The sequence below is a fragment of the Amia ocellicauda genome, chromosome 3, assembly GCF_036373705.1.
Source record: "Amia ocellicauda isolate fAmiCal2 chromosome 3, fAmiCal2.hap1, whole genome shotgun sequence".
NCBI classification, from domain to species: Eukaryota; Metazoa; Chordata; class Actinopteri; order Amiiformes; family Amiidae; genus Amia; species Amia ocellicauda.
In genome coordinates this window covers 40,544,215-40,567,145 of record NC_089852.1, presented here as the reverse complement: position 1 = coordinate 40,567,145, position 22,931 = coordinate 40,544,215, and the positions used below count along the sequence as shown (strand labels likewise).

Genomic DNA, 22,931 nt, shown 5'->3' with positions numbered 1-22,931 from the left:
CAATGGCTCCTCTTTAGACTCCCTCTGGCCTCCAGGCAACAGACTACAGAGGAGAGATGAGATTAGCCCTACGTTTCCTCCCTCAGATCTCACACAGTAAGATTCCTCCATATATCTCACCTGTCTGAAAATGAACAAACACCCATTATCCAATTAGGACAAAGTTAATGTTTAAGATTGAAGAGTGCATCATTTCTAATTGTATTTCATTTAATTATATTTAAGTATCGATAGCCGCATCTTAACAGATTTTTATTAAACCAGAAGAACATTAGCATTTTTATTATTATTCTTCATTATAGCACAGAGTAAACTGACATGCATATAGTGTAGTATTCTAGTCAATACACAGAACAAGCTTGGCAGGAAAGGAAAGCAATAAACATATGTTTCTATGTAACAAAGTCTGCAGTCTTAGCTTTGGGAAAAAATAATGTGCAGTCAATGCTAAATATAAGAAGCATTTTGATGTTAAACAATATGAGGTAAACAAATATTATAGATACCAGGTTTTCCCCCCTGTGCAGGCCATTGATTTTAAGAAAATGTTGCTAATTAAGTTCAGGACTTATTCAGAGCTAATACCTGTGTTTGGTGACATCATTGTTTTTGTTATGTAGGTAAAAGGACATCAAATGCAGGTGAAGTGCACATTTGGGTGAAGGACTGCAAGAGTCTGCCAATAATCAGGGGGAATAATATTGACCCTTTTGTGAAATGGTAAGTTCCCATTAACTTTGTGTGATTTGTTTCTTAGTAGATGAACAGCTTAATTTGCAAATTCGTGATTTCCAGTCATACCAAATGTCACAAGCACACTAATATGCCAGTATTCACAAAGGATGCACACTATCAAACAGCAGCACAATATATTATTTTTATTATTTAGCCTATTAATACCTTATTTGTTGGCTATGAAGATTAGACTAATGTTTTTAACTGAAATATTTTACATTATGAACTCGTCTGCATGCATGAGAAAAAAAACATTCAACTGAATTTTCTTCAATGGATAATAAATAAGGTAAACCATTCAATCACATAAATCAATCAGTCACACAAAGCTGCATGCAGACATTTGTTAAAAACACACACAAACAAAAACTTGCAAAAGCAGGTTTGTGTTCACCAGCTTCTTTCTCAGTTCTTCATCTGCAGGCTTTAATTCCCATTGATGTCCACAAGAGGCTGCTACTGCATCCTTTACTTTTGCTATACAAGCTCTCACAGCGTCAAATGACCAGGAACCGAATTACACACGTTTTGCTCAGAATGATTGTAAAAATAAATCGCTAATGTGATCAGACTACTTAATCTTTGGATTTCAGTGTAATGCAGGAAATACATAATTGCAAAAAATATGAAAATATATCCTAGTGAGTACAATCAGCCATTACATTTCAAATAGGATGGGAGGAACTTTTAGGCTGCTTGTACACATTCTGTTGCTGCCCCCCTTTTCTTTTTTCCCTCCTCTTTCTGTTCTTCCCTCTTTAAATTCCCTGTAATGACTATGCATGATCTCCCTGCCCTTCCCCGCACACACACCCCTGCTCATCTCTGCACCACCTGACTGCCCTCTGCATCTCCAGCTCAGTGCTCCCAGACACCAGCAGGAAAAGCCGTCAGAAGACCCGGGTCCTGAAGAAGACGGCAAACCCTATGTTCAATCACACGCTGGTGTATGACGGCTTCAAGGCCGAGGACCTGCGGGAGGCCTGTGTGGAGCTCACCGTGTGGGACCACGACCGGCTCGTCAACCACTTCCTGGGAGGACTGCGGCTCGGCCTTGGCACGGGTAAGCACTCGCTGTGGCTTTTCACATATTATCTTGTGTGGAACCCCATGTGACAGAATTGGAGTCTCTTAATCTGTATTGTAACATGTCTTTCCAGGTAAAAGTTATGGGGCAGTCGTGGACTGGATGGACTCAAACACAGATGAAGCAACTTTGTGGGAACGAATGATTGACTCCCCGAATGAATGGGTGGAAGATGTCTTACCTTTGAGAATGTTAATGATGGCAAAGAGTGTGTGGAAATAGAGGAGGTTGTGGAATGTATTTTTTTATACTGTATGAATACCTGCCAATTATTAATCAGCACCCCCTACCCCCTGGTCTGCCCTTTTAATATCCTCTGCACGGTACTGGAAATGCTCATATTTTGTGGTAAGAAAACAAACAAGAAAAAAAAAATGTATGATATTATTTTATCCAAAGTGCCTCATTAAAAATGTATCTTAGTGTCAAGTTATCTGAAAGATTAACATGTCTTATTATCAAATGTTGCATTAAGCCAAGGTATGATTTTATTTGTAACATGTTTACATTGGTTCTATATCTCACCTGCTAGATTAGGGACTTGTAATTGTTGTATGCCGTTCGAAAGACAATGTCAGAAATAAATGACATTAAGAAAAATGTTCTTTATTTGTGTTTTACTGCCAAACAAATGTTGCATATATCTCTGCTATGTTACTTGTTCACTCAATTTATTACGTTAATGTTTACTTTCCAGCTCGTTTTCTGTAATCTATCAAATAATGACATACATATTGTCCAATTTAATTAGCATTGCTTTACAGTGTATTTCTATCTACAATAAAGTTTTAGACTCACAATGGCAAATTATGTGTAGTAATTTATTTGGTTTTATTATGTGGGTTATTGTTGTAATTTGCAGGTAAATGTTCCATGTTTCTAGCATTTTTATACTTAATAGTTTTATCATTTTAAGTATTCAAATCGTAAGTATTCACTTTGTGTTTTCCAGTTATATAGAAGTATTAATTCTTAACAAAGTTATTATTGTTACTATTATTATTGTTATAATCATCATCATCATCATCATCATCGGTGAGGCCCTATATGGTCACCGAACTGTAGTGAAAGTCATAATTTAAGCATATAGGCCTATTAAAAAAAATAGTCGTTAAAGATAGACATATATATATATATATATTAAAATCATCAAAGACCATGGAACGTAAACGTTAAAAAATACCCGTTTAGACGTATAGTTAATCGCCAAAGAGAACTGCGTCGTTCTGAAGGAGAATTGAAATAAAACTCGATTTAAATCCCGTCACCGGTTGATGTATTGCGACTCACCGAGCACTCAACGCTGAATAAAACAACGGAAGTGGTAGCTGTTGTTAGAAAACATCGCACACTGCACGACGTGCATCCGGGTCATTACCGGCGCCATTTTGCCTCTGACGCTTCCTGAACGACGCAACTTTGTTAGCGGAGGAGAAGAGACGAGCGCAGGTCCGAGCACAGCGAGCAGAAAACAGCGAATAACCTCCAGCGCCAGCTTTACCCGGAGAAGAGGTAACATCTGTAACAACTTTATCGTCTAGAACATTCAGAAACCTGACCTCAAAATAAGAATAAACTTTTGTTATGTGCGTGAAGTGAAATGCGCTGTCGTCACGCTGTACAGGACACTGTGGCCTGAATTGCACTGCTCGCCGGGACTCGACATTGCGAGGACTGAAGCACTTCTGTGTCTCTTTCGGAAGTTTTAAAATACTGGTAATAACTTTTGGGGCTGCGTTAGCAGTCTGTAGGCCCGACTGATTTCCTTAGACTTGTCTACGGGGCAAAATAGGATGCGTCACTCCCAGCGCCGCAGAAGCGGCAGAGTCACCCCCGCCTTGAGCGAGGAACTGAAAGTGGTTTTGACCGGCGATTTATTTTGCAGCTCTGATCCGGGATCATGCCGGAAACGGGCTAAAACACAGCCGCAGCGCAGCGCCATGATGCCCAGGAAGAGAGCGCGGCGTGGGGAAGCCCCCCAGCCCGAACCCCAGCCCGGCAGCGCGCTGTTCGACGTGGAGATCTGCGAGTCCATAGAAGTGACGGACAGTGTGCGCAGCTGCCCCGCCGCGGCTCTTTCCTCGGAGAGCGACGACCTGTGCGGCCTGGAGCTGGACCGTTTGTTCAGACTGGACGAGCTGGACTGGGCTTTTGAACGAGAGGCCGGGTCTCCTTTCTTGGAAGAGGACGGATTTCCAGATCTGCTCGATCCTGCGAGAGAAGCGATCAGTGCTGCGGGCGATGCAGCGCCCCTCCTGGGCTCGCTGGCGGACCCGAGGGAGCCGGGCGGGGGCGCTGAGTCGGGGTACGGGCGCGGTCCCAGTGCGCAGCCGTGCAGAGACGACAGCTCGGGGAAGAGCAATAAAAACGCCATCGCAGCGCGGCTCAATCGCCTGCGGAAGAAAGAGTACATCCGCGGCCTGGAAACTAAAGTGAGCTCCATGGCCACCGAGAACAGAGACCTGAGAGAGGAGAACCGGCACCTGAACAAGCGGGTGGAAGAGCTGGAAGACGAGACCAGGTACCTGAGGGCGGTGCTGGCTAACGAGAGCATGTTGGCCCAGCTGTTGTCTAGACTGACGGGTGTGAATGGCATGAAACTGTCTACCTCGCTTTTCCAGGAGGCCCGCAGGAACGAGCACGACTACGCCCTGCCGCGGAGCGGGCCGAGGCCGGGGCTGAGGCCGGGCGGGCGGGGCGCTGCGGGCGGCGTGTGTCTGCACGTCGATAACAACCACGTGTCCGTGGAGTTCTGCACTAAGTGCGCAGACAGCGCAAGCGCGGCGCTCACAATGTAGGGTCAAGTACTACTCTTTTCTATGTTTTGAAAGCGTCTTTGAGACTGAACTTGGCGAGAGAGAAAAGACAAAATAGTAGAATAAACGAACTACTGTGGGACAGATCTGAGAACACTGTAATTTGCCAGAGATTTTGGCTTAGTTTTCTTTTTAGTTTAAATTATGAATTGATATAAACGAACTGAGCATGCAGTTAATATTGCAAAACCCATGTTTTCATGACAAGTTACTGCTAAACCTGTTGACAGTTTTTTTCTAGGTGATTGTTCTGCCATGCTGGGTTGGTGGGTTACAGAACAGCCATGCCTCCATGACTCCATGGTAAGGATCATATACTGGAAGATATAGCTCAAGGAAAAAACATTGTGTTCATTACTAAGCCTGTATCTATTATTATTTTGTTTAGGTTTCAGACGTGTGCTGAAGTAATGTTAAAGAATATTTTATTAAACCAGTATATCCAGGGACAGAAATTACCAGTTTTCTTTTTTGCCTAGATAATTTAGTCAGTACATTTAAACTTGACTACAGTTGCAGTTGGTTTTGGTTTAGATTAGGATACTGGAGGGGATAATGGATACATTTGGGTTATGTATATAGTGTGGCAGTGAGTCTGGCAATATGGGATCACTGCTAATTTCAGTCCCTCCCTGTAAGACTGTACATTTTAGAGGTTATAAACGAAATAGCCAAAGAGTTCAGATAAAACCTGTAATTGTAAAAAAAAAAAAAAAAAAAATGTAAATAACATGAGGTGAGGTTTCACAAAGAGTTTAGCATATTGTCTTTTTTTGAATGTTGCATTTAACATCAATGCATCCAACCAACAAAAACAACCCACTGCTGTAGAGTGGAATTTATTTGAGTTAAGCCTGTTATGGTTAACATATAATACCTGTGGTTTGAAGAAGTTCTGCTCTTTGTGAAACATCACTATATTATCAAGAGAATATTTTCATGTAGCCTCCTTATTTTTCTTTATGCTAAAGTGGATTCTGCTGTCGGGAAGCTGAAGAAACGGGACCAGCTGCTGGCATCTTGTCCTGATTTTTGTTAAAAGGTAGTATAAGTAAAGGTGTAAGTTTTGGCAGCTTTTGCTGGCATTTCACTATTCCAGAAGGTAAAGCAATGCAAAACAACAACAAACAATATGGTGTCTGCTTACCTCAAGTAAGACGTGGCCCTGAAATTATGTTTTCATCGCTACTGAAATACACTTTGTGACAATGTGAAAGCAAGTTTAATTTTAAGATCAAGACACTGATTTTGTTGATGGTATTGACCTAATGCCCAACCCCAATGAAATCCACACACACACTCAAATACACTGACTTTTGTCTGCGTAGTGAGAGATTCCTCCGATTAGGATTTGAAATTTGTGAAGGAGTAAAAGGTTATATAAACTTAGAATGTGATTGAACAGTTTGGCACAGGTAGGTTGGCCTTGACCGTACCTGGAGTGTTCTATTATCCAGGGGTAGCACTGGAAACCGGCAGGGAGAGGGGGGTGTACTCGGGGTGTAGCTCCCCCACAGTGGAAATTCCTTCCAGCTTCACCTCACGACAAAGGACAGCTGTACCTGTAGATGAACAGTGAAAAGGGGGCACAATACCAATGTGGATGTGTCTACATATTGTTAAATATATGGAAGTTGAAGATGTAAATGGTTTGTATTTATGACCTTGTAAGTCAGTTGGGAATGTGGGAAAGTGTATTTGGGTAAGATCACGTGCCAGCAAAAGCAGTTGATGTTCTGATTTTATGTTTGTAACTCAACTGGTGATGTCAGTCTGCTGAAATGTTAGAAAGTTATCTTGTTCTATACTATACACCTGAAAATCAATACAATATGAATGTTTTACAATAAAACTCTTTAATTCATTTAGCAGTTTACGAGTTGTATTTAACTTTCAAGTTATTTAATGGTTACTCTTGTTAGTTTTGAGTTTGCTGTCCTTTCTGTTCCCAACTTTCAGGTCTTTGAATTAATGCATATTTCTTTTTTCTCTTTTCAAACAGCAAGCTATATCTGCAAACAAAACTTCTAATCTTTTCCTTCAACATAATGGATAGATGTGGTAATGGTATAAAGGTCACTATTGAAAAGTTATGAAATTAATCAGTCTTACAGAAAGAAAAAAGTTATAATGAAGATACTTTTCCCTTTTAATGTTTAGTTCAGGGGTTCCCAAACTTCATCCTAGAGGAGCCCCTACCCTAACTGGTTTTAGTTCCAACTGAGCTCTAGATTACATAATTGAACCCTGGATTTTAACTAATTTCCTTTTAAAAATTTAAATTGGAGGGCTTTGAAGTATAATATTGTTAAGGAACCAACTTTTTATCTGTTATACAATTTAAAATCAAATGTAAGCAAATTTAGTTAATTTAAGGGTTCAATTAAGTAATTGAGAGCTCAGATGGAATATAAAACAGCAGGGTAGGTGTTCCTCCAGGACCTGGGTTGGGAACGCCTGGTTTAGTTGGGATCTCAGTGGTTTAACCTCTTGTGCAATAAACCTCCAGGGTCCATGTAACGCTTATCAATTCAATTTTCTGAAAATTTGGAAAATGGAGGTCATGTTTTTTTTTAGAAAACGTTACACTAGAATTTTGGATAAACTTACATATTTAATTATTTAGGGTCCTCCCCCGCCGCTGTGGTCCAGCCCATTTCTGAGCTCTCGGAGCTCTCCCACTGTTAAGTTTGTCATTATTACAGTAGAATTGAAACCCTTGGAAAAATCGAAATTGCAAACCACCAACTGAATTCTTTTTTATAGAACTTAAAAAATATAAAATAAAATAAAAATCCAAAATTCTAATGTTTTAATTTTCCAAAAAACAGAAAATGGAAAAGGACTAATTTTTCATAACTTTCAGGAAATTGAATTAATACACGGACCCTCCAGGCCTTATCTTGAAGTTGCTTAATATGGATAACTGGTTGTTTTACTGAACCTTTTCTGTATGTTTGTTTGCATTGTTTACTTGTCTACACAATTTTCCCCCATTATTTAGATTTGGAAAATAATCACCATAGCATTAAAATAAGCAGTTATTTTTTTTCAAGGCATTTAAAATCTCCCCTTGCTTTGAAAGATTTGCAATGTATCCTATACCTTTAATATGCCATCCATGCATAATGTCCAGGACATAATGGAGAAGGTTATGAAACCCTGCTCCAGACCCTTTCCCTATCAGGTTGTCATACTACAGTCCTGGGGGGCCACACTGTCTACTGGCTCCTTAATTGGTCTAATTAAACAATTTACTTGTTGAATTTAAATCCTATCCAGACTCTGAAAAGTTCTGTGGGTTCAATGTTTTGAGTCATTAATAAGGTATCTGCTATAAAAATAGTTTTAGACAAGTCTAGCTGAGTAATTGATAACTAAGTATTTGGGAGCTCCTGTTGAATCAAAAAGCAGCAGACACTGCAGCTCACCAGGACTGGAGTATGACACCCCTGCTCTGGAGCCAAAACCTGATACAAATTCTAAAGGAGGGTTTTACACATGAACTTTTTAATGTATTTTAATGATTTCAGTGGGTCTTGCCAGTTCATTACATATCATGATTCCAAAACATACTGTTATGAATGTGTGCTTTATGAATCTGAAGCATTGATTTCTGATGTTCAAGATTAGGAAAGCAAGAACGATTTGGAAATATCCATAACACTTTGTGGTACCGAAACATTAAATGCACAAGGAATAGGATTTACCCTTTTAATTTTTAAAAAAAGATGCCGAATATTGGCAAGTGTCACCATTAACTATGACATTGAAGAAACCGATTAAGGCCTACGTTAAATGTGGATGCTTTTGCAAATCCCATACTTGACAGACATTGGCAAAGAAAATGCTGATTTCAGGTGAAATTACCAGTACGCAGATGGGTTGAAGTCTTGATTTAATTTGGGCTTATGCCAACTACACAAGGCCTTGTAAATAAAAATAAAAGGAATAGAATGCTATTGTCAGATTTTACTTCATTTCAGTCCATCAGCACTTCACTGTCAGGTGAGGGTAGCTGCAGCATTTTGTTGTAGATCCCATAATGCCTGGAGCTCAAGTAGATCCCAAAGACTGCTTGAAGAATGAGCACGAAGCCCATTCTCTTCAGAACAGGTTGAGAAACTTGGCTCCAAAAGCGCAATGCAGTTCCCTTCTCTGGCATTGGAGAGGTGTTGTACCTGTATCAGAGGGGGAAAGGAACATTGAACAGGGGGTTAATAATTTGCATAGTTTGACTTATGGTGCAGTTACTGGTCAAAAGACTGAACCAAGGAACTGCTAGGACACTGAAACCATGCAAGTAAACTAAAGCTGTTGATTAGAGCCAAGTCCTGCAATCTTAATTGAACACATGTAAACGAAGAGGTTCTATCACACAATGCTTACAGGAGAAACAGTAGTTAACTACACTGTGCATTTGGTCTGAACAATTATAAAACATGCATTTAAAATTGTTGATTGAAGTCAATATGTCCCATCTGGACAGATTACTTACCTTGCTGCAAGAGCTGCATTCACAGGTAAGGCTAACAATATAGGATACAAGCCACCCGCAAGAGAGCCGACCAGCCCACCTCTGACTACAACACAAGTAGGACAGTTGAGGTCTCCTAAATACACAAAATGGAAGAATAAAAAAGATGTTTGCAGGTATACATTTTTCGCAAGTATTAATATTGTCTGAATACATCCCAAAATACATTCTAGCAAACGTATTACTAACCTGAAAGTAAAGGCTGTGAAACAACGCCGTTATATAGTGCCACAGTAGTCAGAAAGGGAAGAATAGCCATGGGCAAACTCGAAGTGAGCAGGGCTTGAGAAACGTGTAGTAATCGCCGGAAGAAACTGTTGGCGATCAGTCCCGAGAAAGCCGCGTTTATCCCCAAGTACACCGGGCCGTAGCTGTAGAACTTCCTGCGCAATGAGGACATGTTGAAAGTGGATGCATAGGGTTTTCTTTAATGTGAAATGTCCCCTGAATAAAACTGATAAAGACTGCAATTCACATTAAAATCATGCATTAAAACTCAGTTGCATATTCTTCAATGTAGATGTATGCATAACTCAGTTACTATAACTAGTCAAGTAACAAGAGATGGAAACATGGATGCTCACTTGTCTGTGTCTGGAAGTTGTTCAAACTTCTTCATAATTAACTCCATGACCACGGCTCTAGGAAGGGGTCTGTCTGCCCCTTCTCTTGCAGCGGGCAGTTCTGAAAACGTGTTTCTGTCTGACATCTTGATTCCTAAATGCATACATACACATATATATAGGTGATAAAACAATTACAACGATGGCAATGCAATTAAAGGTTTCCAGATAGCTAGTCAAAATCGCTCTGATTATGCATCGCATGCCTGGCACATGCGATGTCTATATTCTTACACAAACACACACATGTAATTACTAGACTAAACATAGCAGCTGCATGCAAGTCATTTAAACTTAACACACAAGCCCAGGCTCAAGAACTGAAAGCTGGTGACCTTGAAAATGCTCCGCCATCAATGTTTCACACAACCCAATCTACAATTTATGACATTTAAATGAAAAAGGTTACCTTAACACAACACTGTCACTCGCATCTTATTTGAGCGCGGGTTCCGTAGATTTGATCTCCGTGTTGAAGCTCAGCAATGATCACTCACCACCCAGGGCGCCGCCATCTTGGACCACCTGACCCACACGTTCGCCGTTCAACTTCACACCGAGGAACTATTGAGCTGCTTTCCGATTGGCTAACATCCCCGCAGGCCCGGAGAAAGCGCCCTTGCCATTGGCTGTCCGTGTGTCAATCACAGCGGGTAGTAACCGGCCGTGTCGTTGCTAAGGTGAGTGAGCTGCCGCTCGCGGAGAGGCGACACGAGACTGAGCGCATCCTGCTGAGCTGCTGTAACGCCGCGATTCTCCAGGCACGGAAATTAAACGTCAAAAATAACACGGAATGACTGCACGGCCATGCGTTTTCATAGTAAACTTGCAAGGGCTTTCCGATAGGCGTCGCAATCACAAGTTTGTATTGTCAGAATGAGCAGAAAGACACTGAAATGATGCCCGTGCCAGGGAGGTATCATGATGTCTGCAAACCGGGACTGTTTACCTTCCGCAGCCGGGCTTTTGCATGCACGGAATAGGCAACTGTGGGGTGCGAGTCAGCGAGCTTAAACACCCAGTAGGAAACATACGCAGCGGCCATGAATTACATTATTATTACAGCTCGCCAGCCAGAATGAAAGATAACAATGCAGCAGTTCCTCAGGCTGGGCAAAAGTCAATCGCGCATAGTTGCACCACTTTGACGGGTAGATCTGGTTTGGAGAGGGATGCGTTTGCAATGTGTGCATTGGATTTGTTTGGCACCAAGCGTCCAATTGTTTACGTAATGTCGATTTGTGAAGCTGACACACCTGCCGGATTTTCTTTCTTTCTTTCTTAATAATGTAAGTGATATTTAGGATTACAACAGGGAAACATGGACATGGAAGATTGTTCATATTGAGGGTGGACGTTTAAACTAGCGTTGAAAGTTTAACCATAATATTGACGCATCTGAAGACATGAATTGAACATATTTTTTGATAAACTAGTGAACTCCTGTGTTACATTTTTGTTTCGGCTCAGACTCGACGGACACGACCTTTTTTTTTTTTTTTTTGGGGGGGGGGTTACTTTTGAGTTATTATTGCTGTGCCTTTAATGTTCATTGAGACTGTGATTGGTTTCCTTTTATAAATCCGCTGCTCATCATCACATGGGACGGGCATGGACGTCGTGCCAGCGGGCCGCCTGTGATGACCGGGGAGGACAGCGGCCGGGACCGAGGGACATGGCTGGACACTGGGTTTAACACAAGGACAGCACTGTGACCGACTTTGGACGTCGAGTCTGAACTTTATAGTAAGAAGAAACACAATTCAAACCACCTGTGTTTACTTGTTCTGCAAACACCGTCTCCCCCGATGGATACAGGTGGCTGGACTGTCACCAATGAATTAATTAAGCAAGTGTGGGTGCGGGGAGACACCTGTGTGAGGTTATGTTGCCTTTGCTTTTCTTACATTTTGAGACATGCGGACAATGTGGGGACTTAAACCCGGACTGCGCCACAGTGGGGATCCGTGTAAGACTTTAACTTTGCAATGGACTCCCTAACCATCGAGTTGACATCCACTAGAATAACTTTAGGACCTGCAGAGCCGAAGAAGTGCCCCTCAGCCTGTCCCCTGTCTCCAGACCTTTGATTCAGACAGCTTTCCCTTGTGCCTGCACGTTGCCAATGCTGAAAACTCGCCAATAATATTGTCCTTGTGCACAGTTTACACACTTTTTCCTGGGAACTTTCTTTTTTAATATATCCTACTTACAACAAGGGGAACGTTTTGTATTTCCCTTTGCAGGACAGAAACTGGTAGGAGTACCAACTTGTGCACTTCGGGGAGAGACATAATCATCAAGGATGCCAGTGAGAAGAAAAGGTGAGTGATTTTATTTATTGAACAAGCAGCTCCATTGCAAAATTTGTCAGATAAACTTTTGCATTGAAAGTTAATTGCACAATATAATAATAATATTATGTAATCTAATTAAACATATTGAAGAAAAGTTTATTTGCTTATACCATACTTAATAAGAGTTATACACAGACACTGACACACATACATAAATATGTATATTCAATAAGACATCCCCTTCATAAGTGAAACTATTGGAGTTTATGTGCATTTGTGCTGGTGCAGTGTGTATAGAAATACACTTGTATGTGTCTTAAAAGTGGAAAAAGTTTCTGGCTATTAACTGAACTTTTGCTTCCACGATTTCTGTTTTCTTTCTTCCCCCTCAGGGGGTGTGGTACTGTTGTTTTTTAAGTGTTTTAAATGATGTATTACCCAGCATACCCTTTCTGACACACACTCATTTGCATGTTATTTATTATGATTGGTATTATTTCCATGCATTGTCACAGCTGCACAGTTGTGGGCAGAATGTAGGCTTTAACATCTGATCCAGTTCTACATATAGTAATCAGAAATCCCCTGCAAAGAGCCTGGAATACCGCTCTTCTGTCCAAAAACCACACCACACACTCTTAATATAGAAATAACCCTTGAGTGGGCTTAGAATGGACATAGAAATATGAAAAGCAGTGCAAAATGAACTTTAAAATGTAGTCCAGTGTGTTAATAATTCTTATGGCATTTGTTATTCCACTTCTTGTTCATCGTTATGGCACTGTACTGTGTGCATTGCATTGGGTTTCACTGCTTAGATTACTGTACTATTTTAAGTTTCTTAGCAGTTGTCCAAAAATAAAAAAAGCTATGTCCTAAATAGAAATTCTTGCATCTTTCTCCTCCTCTAATGCTTAAAATGTATGTATTGGACAATTATGAAGTTGTCAGCCTTACAAATAAGTACATAACAGTAGTTTATTTTACAAAATACACAGAATTTGCTGGAATAACAATTTGCCCTTCTGAGCAGATGTGAATTGTTCACTTAAAATACATACCATAAAGATTCTAGGAAGAGTTTAAATGTGAGACTGCTTTCAAACATTGTCAGGCTAAACTTTACTACTCTTATGTGGAAGTAGTAATCTTACTTAGTTAATCAACCCTACTTAAGTCATGTTATTGCGATACTGCCTTTTCTCTTTGCACACAACCATACAAAATGTAATGCTCTGAGTTAAGGCTCATATTTAAAATGTTAATTTGCACTAAAGGCCCAGCTATGTGCAGTTAATAATTTGTCTGTTCCAAGTGAAATATACTTAAAGCGCAGTGACCGCAGTATATTCTTTCTCAGTTTTAAGGCTTACATTCAATGAAGATAGATGTAAACTGTGGCTTACCCAGATGTAACCTTAAATGATCTCGGGCGCCGCATCTGTAATTATATGTTACTCAAGGCTTTCTATGTCAAATTGTTCAATATGTTTACAGTCTTGCTTAACCAGCTCCAATTGGAAATCTCTTCCCACAGGGATTTAACTTTGTAGCTCAAACATTGGTATGACTGAAAAACTATTATGTACAGAGACAGAAGTCCTTACTACATTTATTGGCATATAATTTAATTGTTGGATTCTTTTATAATAAAACAATAATTCTGTGTGAAATATTTAGCAAATGAATGTCTCCCTTCTGAACCAAGGACATAATCTCCCCTAACTGTACCTGGTTTTCTGTTTCAGAAATGCCTAATCCTTTTCAGCACATGTGATGTTTTCCCATAATTGAACACATTTAATAGATTATCTTGCATATTCATGCAGCCATACAATAATTGCTCTTAGGTATTAGAAAAAGTAAATACAATTGGGTTTAGTGTATTTCCATTCATTAGTTAGAAAATCAGAACATTATGTGGACTGGACAGATCTGCCAATGAGATACTATTAAAAATACATTTCCATCACATTCATTACAGCTTGTTGAAGTAAATGTAATGTCATCAGCTACCAAGTGGATTTTTACCTATATTGTACAAAATAATGGATTTAAAAATAGTATAATAATAGATCTGTAACGTTTAAGGTGATGGTCTTACTGTATAGCTTTATATAATTCCCTTTGGAATTAGGTTATAATATTTTAGCATTTATAAAACATTTCGTAGAGACTTGTAAAAAAACTTATTTGCATCCATGGTTTTATTAATGTATTATTTTAAACCAACACTGTATGTTAGCAAGCAAAATGAGTTTCGTCCATTCAATCATTTATTGTGATTTGAATGAAAAAAACTGCTGATTTCTCTCGGTACCTCCATGTGACATCTCAGTGGGGAACTAAGCTCTTCAAGTGTGCGCCGAGTCGATACTTGATCCAAGTATATCATTTTTACACTGCAGCAAAGTGGCTCTTCAGTGATCTTTGGACATGTCTGCTAATTATATATCTGTACAGTGTATAAATATATCTCCACACTTATGGTTTTGCATATGTTGAGTTGCAGTAAACAACAACTAATACGCTGACGAGCAGCCTGAATTGTATCGTCATGCATTTCCACAATACATCTGCGATGAACAGCTGTTCAGGGAGAATGAAAGAAATACACGGAAAGGCAACATTCTTGTGCTCATAAAATGTAGCTGCTTCTCTTTACAGCAAACCCTTTTCTAGCTGTGATATTTACGATAAAAGGGAAATAGTTCTAACATTCAGGGAGTTCATTGTTTTAGATTTATGTGCATACTGATGTTGTTGATGTTGTTAATTTACTGAATTAATCTATTTTTGCACCCGTTATGCAGACACAGCTCGGGCTTTAGGGCTATTGGAAGAGTACTGTTCCAAACTGAGCAAACCCGAAGAACAACAGCTAAAAACTGCCATATTGAGGGTGATGGGCATCTTCAAAAGCAGCCTTTTTCAAGCACTGCTAGGTAGGTCATATTTTCTTTGCCCTAAACAAATGCCATCCTAGTTTCATACAAAACTGTTCAGAGCCTGAACTTGTAAACCAATAACTACATTAGAAAGTTTCCTGATTTATGATTTTTGTTACATGACAGGAATCTTTCTTGTATCACATTCATAAGATCACTAAAGACAAATGCTATACAGTAGCTCTTGAATATATTTTTACCCTAGTTGAAATGTAACAAAGTTAATTGAGTGACGATGGCATGTTCAGTATTTTTCTGTACAAGTTATTAAAAGAGTAAGTAATCAATACACTTAGCAACATTAAATGTATGATTCTGTCAAAAAATAGTTACATACATTTCTCAATGCACCATGTTCAAATTCATTCATAAGTTTTAATTTTTAAGTTACAACTTTTAATTATACTTCAATGTTACATTTGAAAGCTGCCATACAAAATGCCCTATGGAGAGATTTGCTTTAGATTGCTTTACCTATCATGAAAATAGTTAAAAAAAAAATAAACCCAGTGCTCCTCTGTAAGAATGAGACTTAATAGACCTCTAGCCAAGAACACCCAAGTCAGTTGGTATTTAGTTTTGGAAAATTCAAACTGAAATTACATATTTTTTGATTTTCCATGTTCTTATTACATCCGCACTCAAATGGAAACCTGCATATTTTTGGCTTGATGTTGCAAGTAAAAATAATTGACCTTTACAATATGAAAAACTAGTTTGTCTTTATTTGCTGAATCGCCAGACTTTCCCCACCTGGCTATGGAATATTTTGAGCTCCAGATGTGTTCATATTCAAGCTTAGTTTGCAGAATATTTATTTATTTATTATTACGTGTATTGCAACATAGACCTTAGAACACGTTTCTGTTTAGAATGTGTTTGGTGGTACTTTGAAAAATGTCAGTTTACAAAATATATTATGTAAAAGCAATGTAGAAAAACAACAACAACACTTTAAATTACATTGTTTGGAGTGGGAAAACAATATATAGACCACTTCTCTTTGTGTGGGAGTGGAAACTAACAGGCAATTATAGTTACCAAACCCTTATTCAAAGCATTTTTTATGGCACCCTGAAGTTGCAATATCATAATGTGTGGAAGCTGATGCATACAAGCCATGAACTAACATTTGATAAGAACGCATGAATGAAATGTAATGCATAGAGATTGTTTTGGATGCTGTAATGTTACTATTCAGAGCAGTCCAACAGGCCCTGAGAAGGTATTGTGCAGGACAGTGGTGTTGCAGAGTGCCTCTCAGATTATCTGTCAAGGCTGTTACTTATCTGAAGATTTGACGTGATCAGATAGCATTAAGTAGACGTATGCTGACAAGGCTGGCATTCCTTTTTATCTGTTGTCACCTTACTTCTCAATTGAGAATCCCATGCTTCCCTTGTGTGTGAGCATGTTCACGCCATTCTGTGCAAAAGTAATCATTCTTGAAATCGATGCCTCCAGTCTTTTCAATTCAGATCTCATAACGTGGAAGTTGCTCAGATGGTAGTGTCAGCAGATTAATTGAAACGGCGAGAGTCTTTTTGTACATAATGACCTTTCTTCATTGATTGTCCATATAACAATACGTTTCACAGATGTTTGCATTTGCAAAACTGTCAGGCCTTCAGATCGGTTATTAATTTGGGGTTAAAAGTATGGATTTTAGTTTAATTTTAAATTCTTGTCTATAATGTGTCACTTGATTTTAAAAAGCCCAATATAATGATTTCTTGGGGCTTAAGATAACCACTCTCTTGCTGACCAAATCAGGATATAATCTAAAAGTATCCTATCCGTCATGAAAGGTTTAATTTGTTTCTTAAATTACCATTCATATATAGTACTTTAAAAAATGCACCCTTAGCTAATGCAAGCCAGAATAAATGGTACAATTAGTACAAAAAGTGAACAGATAATTTAATTGACAAGACTTTACCCATATTGCCATACTTTGCCAATATGTCTGTACCATTTCTGTTATTTATAGAATTGCTGCCATCTCCGTTACTTCATTTGGTTACTACAGGGTAGTAATTCTGTGGTAGTAATTACTAGCTTTGGTATGGGTGTTCTGCTGAGTAAACAGAATGGTCTCTGGACCTCTTTTTCCTTGCCTAACAATATGTTGCTCCATAAAAAAGTGACACACATGTCCTTAACCTAAATTTACCCATCTGCTGACTTACTGTTTTAACATGCTTTATCGCAAAGATTAAAAATGCTAATAATTACCTTAAAGCTGTCGATGTTTAGTGTTAGTTTTTATGTTCAACATGACATTCATTGTAGAACAGCCTTGTAGCTGAATTGAACAACATAAATAGACCTGCTGTTTAAAATAAAAATGAAATGTGCAGATATTCAAACCTATTACCTTTTCATACTTGGTACTTGAGTTCATGGACACACTCCAAAGGTAGCTGCATGTAACTTTTCATTGGGTGAATGCTTTTGTATTTCTTATTATGAAATTGGAATTGGGACATAACTACACACAATTTGCCAAGAAATGGGAGCTGAGCGACGTTGCTTCTGAATCCTTGCTCTGCTAACAAGTCCTGTCATCCTGGTCATTTGACCTTGGTCCTCTGTCACTTTACATACAGTTCAGATCAGAGGATGGAAATTTCACCAATAGGAGCCTCTATCACTTTAGACATCTTTTTGTGTTCTGTAAGTATATCTGCCTCTGTCAAATCCTTTCTCATGTGTGAAATCCAGTTGAGTCCTCTCTTGTTTGCATTTATGATTTTTGTGGCCTCCATTTTGACTGCTGCTCAAAAATAATTTAACTTACAGCAAAACATCAAGCACTCGTAAAGCCATGGTGTTTTATGAAGACCCTGGAATCATAAAGATTATCGGACACATTGGGTTCTGACATGCCATGATGCACGTTGTTATATATTAATACATTGTCAGGCTTAGTCACTAGCCTTTTATAAAATATATTAATTGGTAGATTACATTTCTAATCTTTACTGCACGCTCTTTTAATAAAGATTAATTCCATTAGAGAGAAAGCAGCACATCTAATACTGATGATATTTCAGCTTCTATGTTCTGGTGACCCTGATTTACATGTAATTGTATGAAGATATTAGCCAGTTTGTTTCTCCTGCAGCATTTGGAGGATGCGTTTTAATACTGTTAATGTATCGACTTGCATATAGGAGCAAGAAACGTATTACAGAAAAACCCAGAAAAGAACCAGAAGAGCAATGTAGACTTCCTGCCAGGGGATTATGCAGTCGGTCCTTTCATATTTCAATAAAAATGAGTGGTGTAAACTACGCGCACACTGTTTTATTTTACCTAGCATCACAGCGGCAGGATGTATGGTTCAGTGAGTCAATTTTCGGGTGCCGTTATATTGTTTTTGTCTTGAATAATACTTTTTGAAATAGTACAGTGAAGCCTTGAATAGTAAAATGTTGAAGAACACATTTTTTAGCCAATTATAAGTTTTGTTCTTGGTACATACCACAGCTACTTCTAAAACCTGTTTATCAGTATCACATATATGTAATGGCACAGCTGGCATAGTTAGCTTTTTAAAACTCATTTATAGACTTTACAAAACATTTTGGGTAGAAAAGACACAGGTGAGACTGATTCTGTTAGTGGAATAGTTTTCATCTTATATTACACCTGATGCAAAAAATCTGCCTTCTATTCATGTTCCTGTTTTTGGAATGATTGGTTTGACATGCTATTTCATTGAGTAAAGTGCTTTCACACTGGAAAAAGTAGCGTAGCTTTCCATTCTAATGTATAGGAAGCACATAGGGAAGATTTTTTTTAATACTATTTTTAATAAAACACAATTTTTACTCTGCCCTGGAACTAAGGCTTCCTGAAATAGACGTAATCATCTTATCAGCATTAGGTAAAAACTAATCTCTCAGGAGCACACACTCTCATAAAACCCATCATTATAGAGTGGGAACGCTTTTCATCTATTTAACCCTTGAAGAATGAATGCCGGGATTGTTCCCGCAGTAGGTAATCCATATTATGGAAGACAGACTTGGAAAACGTCAGCATCATAAAGCTTCAAGCGATTGATGTCGCAGTGGCATCTTGGTACAAATGGCAAATTTGGTTGAAAATCATTGTAAGCTAAACGTCTGATGAAACCATCTTTAACCAGTGTGTGTCTCTTTGAGACTGTCAGAGTTCGCTTGTAGTAGGTCTACAACATATTACACTGTCATAAGACAATCGTTCTTTCACCTGCAGACTTAATTATAGTTACAGTACATTTTAACACATCTTTTAGGGGCACATCTAAATCAGTGCACACTCTGCTCTGGATATCCCTTAGGCCTACGTATTTACTACATATCAGGAAACTGGAAGAATTTTTAGGGGAAGGCTGAAAATTGGCTAAATGTAATGTATTATAAAAGGCCCAAAATGCTTGCATGTGTATAAAACAGGATTTAAATATATATATATCGATCAGCCATAACATTATGACCACCTGCCTAATATTGTGTAGGTTCCCCTTTTGCCGCCAAAACAGCCCTGACCCGTCGAGGCATGGACTCCACTAGACCTCTGAAGGTGTGCTGTGGTATCTGGCACCAAGCCGTTAGCAGTAAATCCTGTAAGTCCTGTAAGTTGCGAGGTGGGGCCTCCATGGAGCGGACTTGTTTGTCCAGCACATCCCACAGATGCTCGATTGAATTGAGATCTGGGGAATTTGGAGGCCAAGTCAACACCTCGAACTCATGATTCATCAGACCAGGCCACCTTCTTCCATTGCTCCGTGATCCAGTTCTGATGCTCACGTGCCCATTGTAGGCGCTTTCAGCAGTGGACAGGGGTCAGCATGGGCACCCTGACTGGTCTGTGGCTACGCAGCCCCATACGCAACAAACTGCGATGCAATGTGTGTTCTGACACCTTTCTATCAGAACCATCATTCACTTTTTCAGCAATTTGAGCTACAGTAGCTCGTCTGTTGGATCGGGCCACACGGGCCAGCCTTCGCTCCCCACGTGCATCAGTGAGCCTTGGCCGCCCAAGACCGTCACCGGTTCACTGCTTTTCCTTCCTTGGACCACTTTTGATAGGTACTGACAACTGCAGACCGGGAACACCCCACAAGAGCTGCAGTTTTGGAGATGCTCTGACCCAGTTGTCTAGCCATCACAATTTGGCCCTTGTCAAAGTCCCTCAGATCCTTACACTTGCCCATTTTTCCTGCTTCTATCAACTTTGAGGACAAAATGTTTACTTGCTGCCTAATATATCCCACACACTGACAGGTGCCATGATAACGACATTATCAGTGTTATTCACTTCACCTGTCAGTGGTCATAATGTTATGGGTGTACAATCTTGCTAGATTATAGTCAGCAAAAGTTATAGCAATAATTGTAGGATCAAACCTACTTGATGAAGAATTTTCATAAACATTATTTTGTATAAGCAAGCAGACAGTGTCATTGTGTTTTGTGAAATGGAATGAAGATTAATTTCTGCTTTTACTCTCTTAATCCAAATGTACGGTGGCTCGATGAAGACATGGAAAAAAAAAAAATAGCCCCTGTGGTTATCTCGTGATCACGACATAAATTACCTCCCGTTAACTCGTGATCATGAGATAACGCTATCTCTCGCTATTAGAGAAAACGGAAGTGATGTCATTTTCATGAGACAACGCTGAGACTGGGGTAGTGATGTGTCAACACATTTGGTTTTATTTTCAACAAGGCTAATGCAGACAGACATTTTTTTATGCCTTGCAATAATTGCAGACTTAGACTTTACAGACGCAAACATAGAAGTGATCCTGAAACTGTAGCGAGCTTCATTACAACACAACTTCTTTGTTAATGTATATGCTACCCACTGGACTGAAATTTGCGTAATGCAATGAACTTCTGTGAAGTTTGCTTATTCTCTCCGTATCTCGCTTGTCTTTTCTAAGTGTATTCTGGTTTCAGTCCATTTCCACCCAGTCCAAAGACATGCAGTTCAGGTTAATTGGTCACTCAAAATTGCCCGTTGTCTGAATGTGTGTCTGAGGTCCTGACCACGGCAACTGAGTGGTCTGGACCATGGCGCACTGGTCTTAGAGCAAACTGAATGCGCCAGGCTTTTGTTTTAATTTTCTTGACACAACTCCTAAAAACTATCCAAACTACAATCATAATAATCATAAACATGTTCATGCATCCAGTGCAGTTAGATGTTTAATTGAATAATTTAATACATTATTTAAAGCCCCTGTGTCGCCAGTTATGGGGTGGCCACTCCTTTGATGTGTAGTCCTTCAATTATTGAATGGCATAATAGTTTGTCTGCATTAGCCTTGTTGAGAATAAAACCGAATGTGTTGACACATCACTACCCCAGTCTCAGCGTTGTCTCATGAAAATGACATCACTTCCGTTTTCTCTAATAGCGAGAGATAACGTTATCTCATGATCACGACATAACGGGCCATTATGTCGTGATCACAAGTTAACGGGAGGTAATTTATGTCCTGATCACGACATAACCAGAAGGACTCTTTTTTTTTTTCCATCTCCTCAACAAGCCACCGTACAAATGAGAAAGATGCATTGAAATCCTCAGTTTGAGTTTCTCTATTCCAGTTTATATGAGAAGCATTAAAGTTGTTACTTATGTTATCCAGTGTGCGTTTTATTATATCAGTGTTCATCTAAATGTCTTTTGATGTGTGGTGTGTCAGTATTTCCATCACAGCCCAAATGGCCATTTACCCATTTGTTTCATAAGAGAACATCACTCTCTCTGTCACTGTCAGATCGACAAAGTTGAGCAGTCTCTTCATTAACAGAGGAGGCTTTTCAAAGCTCTCTTGTTTCAAGGAGATTCCTTCCTGAGGGAGAGTTTTATTACAGTAATTAAATCCTCATTCCCCTGGGAAGGGTGTCCCTGAAATGGGATAGCTTAACTCTGAAGCTCAGCAAGAACATTTTTATTTTTTTCATACTCGGTTATTTACAAGTAGGTGTGCAAAATATATGGTAACAAAGGAAAATTACTACATTATTAATTTTTGATTTTCAATAGTATGTATTTATTTTAACTTCAGCACAGCTATAACCAATTGTATTGTTAACAATGTTATTATTATGGAAATCATTATTATGAAAAAGTATTCTTGAAAATCACATTTTGTTCTTACTTTGAAATTTCATGCAAGTACTGCAATGCAGAGAGTGGTAGGGTTGATTATTTTTTTATTAATTTGGAGTTTGGAAATTTGTTAATTAATATCTAAATCTGGAGGACATGCTGTCTACAGTTAACTTAGCTCTTCATTTCAACGGTACAGCAAAATACTCTTCTAAATGACTGTTTCCCTCCTATAGTGCCATGGCACATTGGTGTTTCTGCAGGTATGAACAGGTGTGCCAAGATATCTCTGCAAAGTCAGACATGAGGAAAACAAAATAATAAAAAACAGTAAACTTCTCATTGAATAACATCCTCAAAAAAATAATGATGGGTGTACCACAGAGTAAGCCGCATTATTGTGTTATATCAGGTTAAACTTAATCATCAAAATCCTCATGTCATACAGGAATACAATATTATTAGATTGGTCAAATATGTATAATTTGATTTTCTTTATTGATAATATTTGTTTTAACCATCCTAATGTTCCTGATATGGGAATTATGAAGTCTACCACCTAAATCATGTTTACAATCATTGTGCTGAACTGTGATACAGCATTTTATTGTAGATAGGTGAAAGTTTTCAGTGTAACCCATGAAATTGCATGAATTGGTTTCCCTGCCCCATTTCACGGCCATGCAAGATCATGAACCCCAACTCTTGTCAACACCAAAATTTCAAGCTAGGCCTATGCAAATCTACATGAGATTCATTTTACATT

General features: G+C 39.0%; 4 protein-coding genes across 30 annotated transcripts in view; 3 read left to right on the top strand and 1 right to left on the bottom strand.

Annotated features, from left to right (window-relative positions):
• The window catches only part of sytl2a (synaptotagmin-like 2a), a 40,645-nt gene extending 38,023 nt beyond the window's left edge, over positions 1–2,622 (top strand). For all 13 annotated transcript variants that reach the window (XM_066699426.1, XM_066699429.1, XM_066699423.1 and 10 more), the window contains 4 exons: positions 18–96; positions 621–720; positions 1,593–1,798; positions 1,896–2,622. In XM_066699426.1, the coding sequence (XP_066555523.1) occupies positions 18–96; positions 621–720; positions 1,593–1,798; positions 1,896–2,044 (534 nt within the window). In that variant the 3' untranslated portion in view covers positions 2,045–2,622. The remainder of the gene's footprint in view (positions 1–17; positions 97–620; positions 721–1,592; positions 1,799–1,895) is intronic.
• Positions 2,623–3,214: 592 nt separating this feature from the next.
• crebzf (CREB/ATF bZIP transcription factor) lies at positions 3,215–6,502 on the top strand. Its single transcript, XM_066699449.1, is given in 4 exon segments — positions 3,215–4,616; positions 4,869–4,941; positions 5,610–5,619; positions 5,622–6,502. Coding segments are annotated over 4 exon segments (1,140 nt in total). The 5' UTR covers positions 3,215–3,615; the 3' UTR covers positions 5,678–6,502.
• A 2,017-nt stretch (positions 6,503–8,519) lies between these two features.
• Positions 8,520–10,351, bottom strand: tmem126a (transmembrane protein 126A). The gene is made up of 5 exons (XM_066699450.1): positions 10,208–10,351; positions 9,760–9,892; positions 9,365–9,558; positions 9,137–9,251; positions 8,520–8,819 (listed from the first exon to the last, which is right to left on the bottom strand). Exons 2-5 carry the CDS (start codon positions 9,882–9,884, stop codon positions 8,621–8,623), a joined length of 633 nt encoding a protein of 210 aa, XP_066555547.1. The 5' UTR covers positions 9,885–9,892; positions 10,208–10,351; the 3' UTR covers positions 8,520–8,620.
• A 165-nt stretch (positions 10,352–10,516) lies between these two features.
• The window catches only part of dlg2 (discs, large homolog 2 (Drosophila)), a 259,732-nt gene continuing 247,317 nt past the window's right edge, over positions 10,517–22,931 (top strand). For 14 of the 15 annotated variants that reach the window (XM_066699445.1, XM_066699448.1, XM_066699440.1 and 11 more), the window contains exons 1-2: positions 10,517–12,122; positions 14,909–15,040. In XM_066699445.1, coding sequence (XP_066555542.1) covers positions 12,104–12,122; positions 14,909–15,040 — 151 coding nt within the window. In that variant the 5' untranslated portion in view covers positions 10,517–12,103. The remainder of the gene's footprint in view (positions 12,123–14,908; positions 15,041–22,931) is intronic. The other variant, XM_066699432.1, reaches the window with a different exon arrangement.

Bases quoted from the DNA above. Each gene is read 5' to 3' on its own strand.
- tmem126a (XM_066699450.1), bottom strand. From the start codon at position 9,884: ATGTCAGACAGAAACACGTTTTCAGAACTGCCCGCTGCAAGAGAAGGG. The intron at 9,252-9,364 runs GTTAGTAATACG...TTGTGTATTTAG, and splicing joins TTCACAGCCTTTACTTTCAG to GAGACCTCAACTGTCCTACT. The intron at 8,820-9,136 runs GTAAGTAATCTG...CCTCTGATACAG, and splicing joins AATGCAGCTCTTGCAGCAAG to GTACAACACCTCTCCAATGC.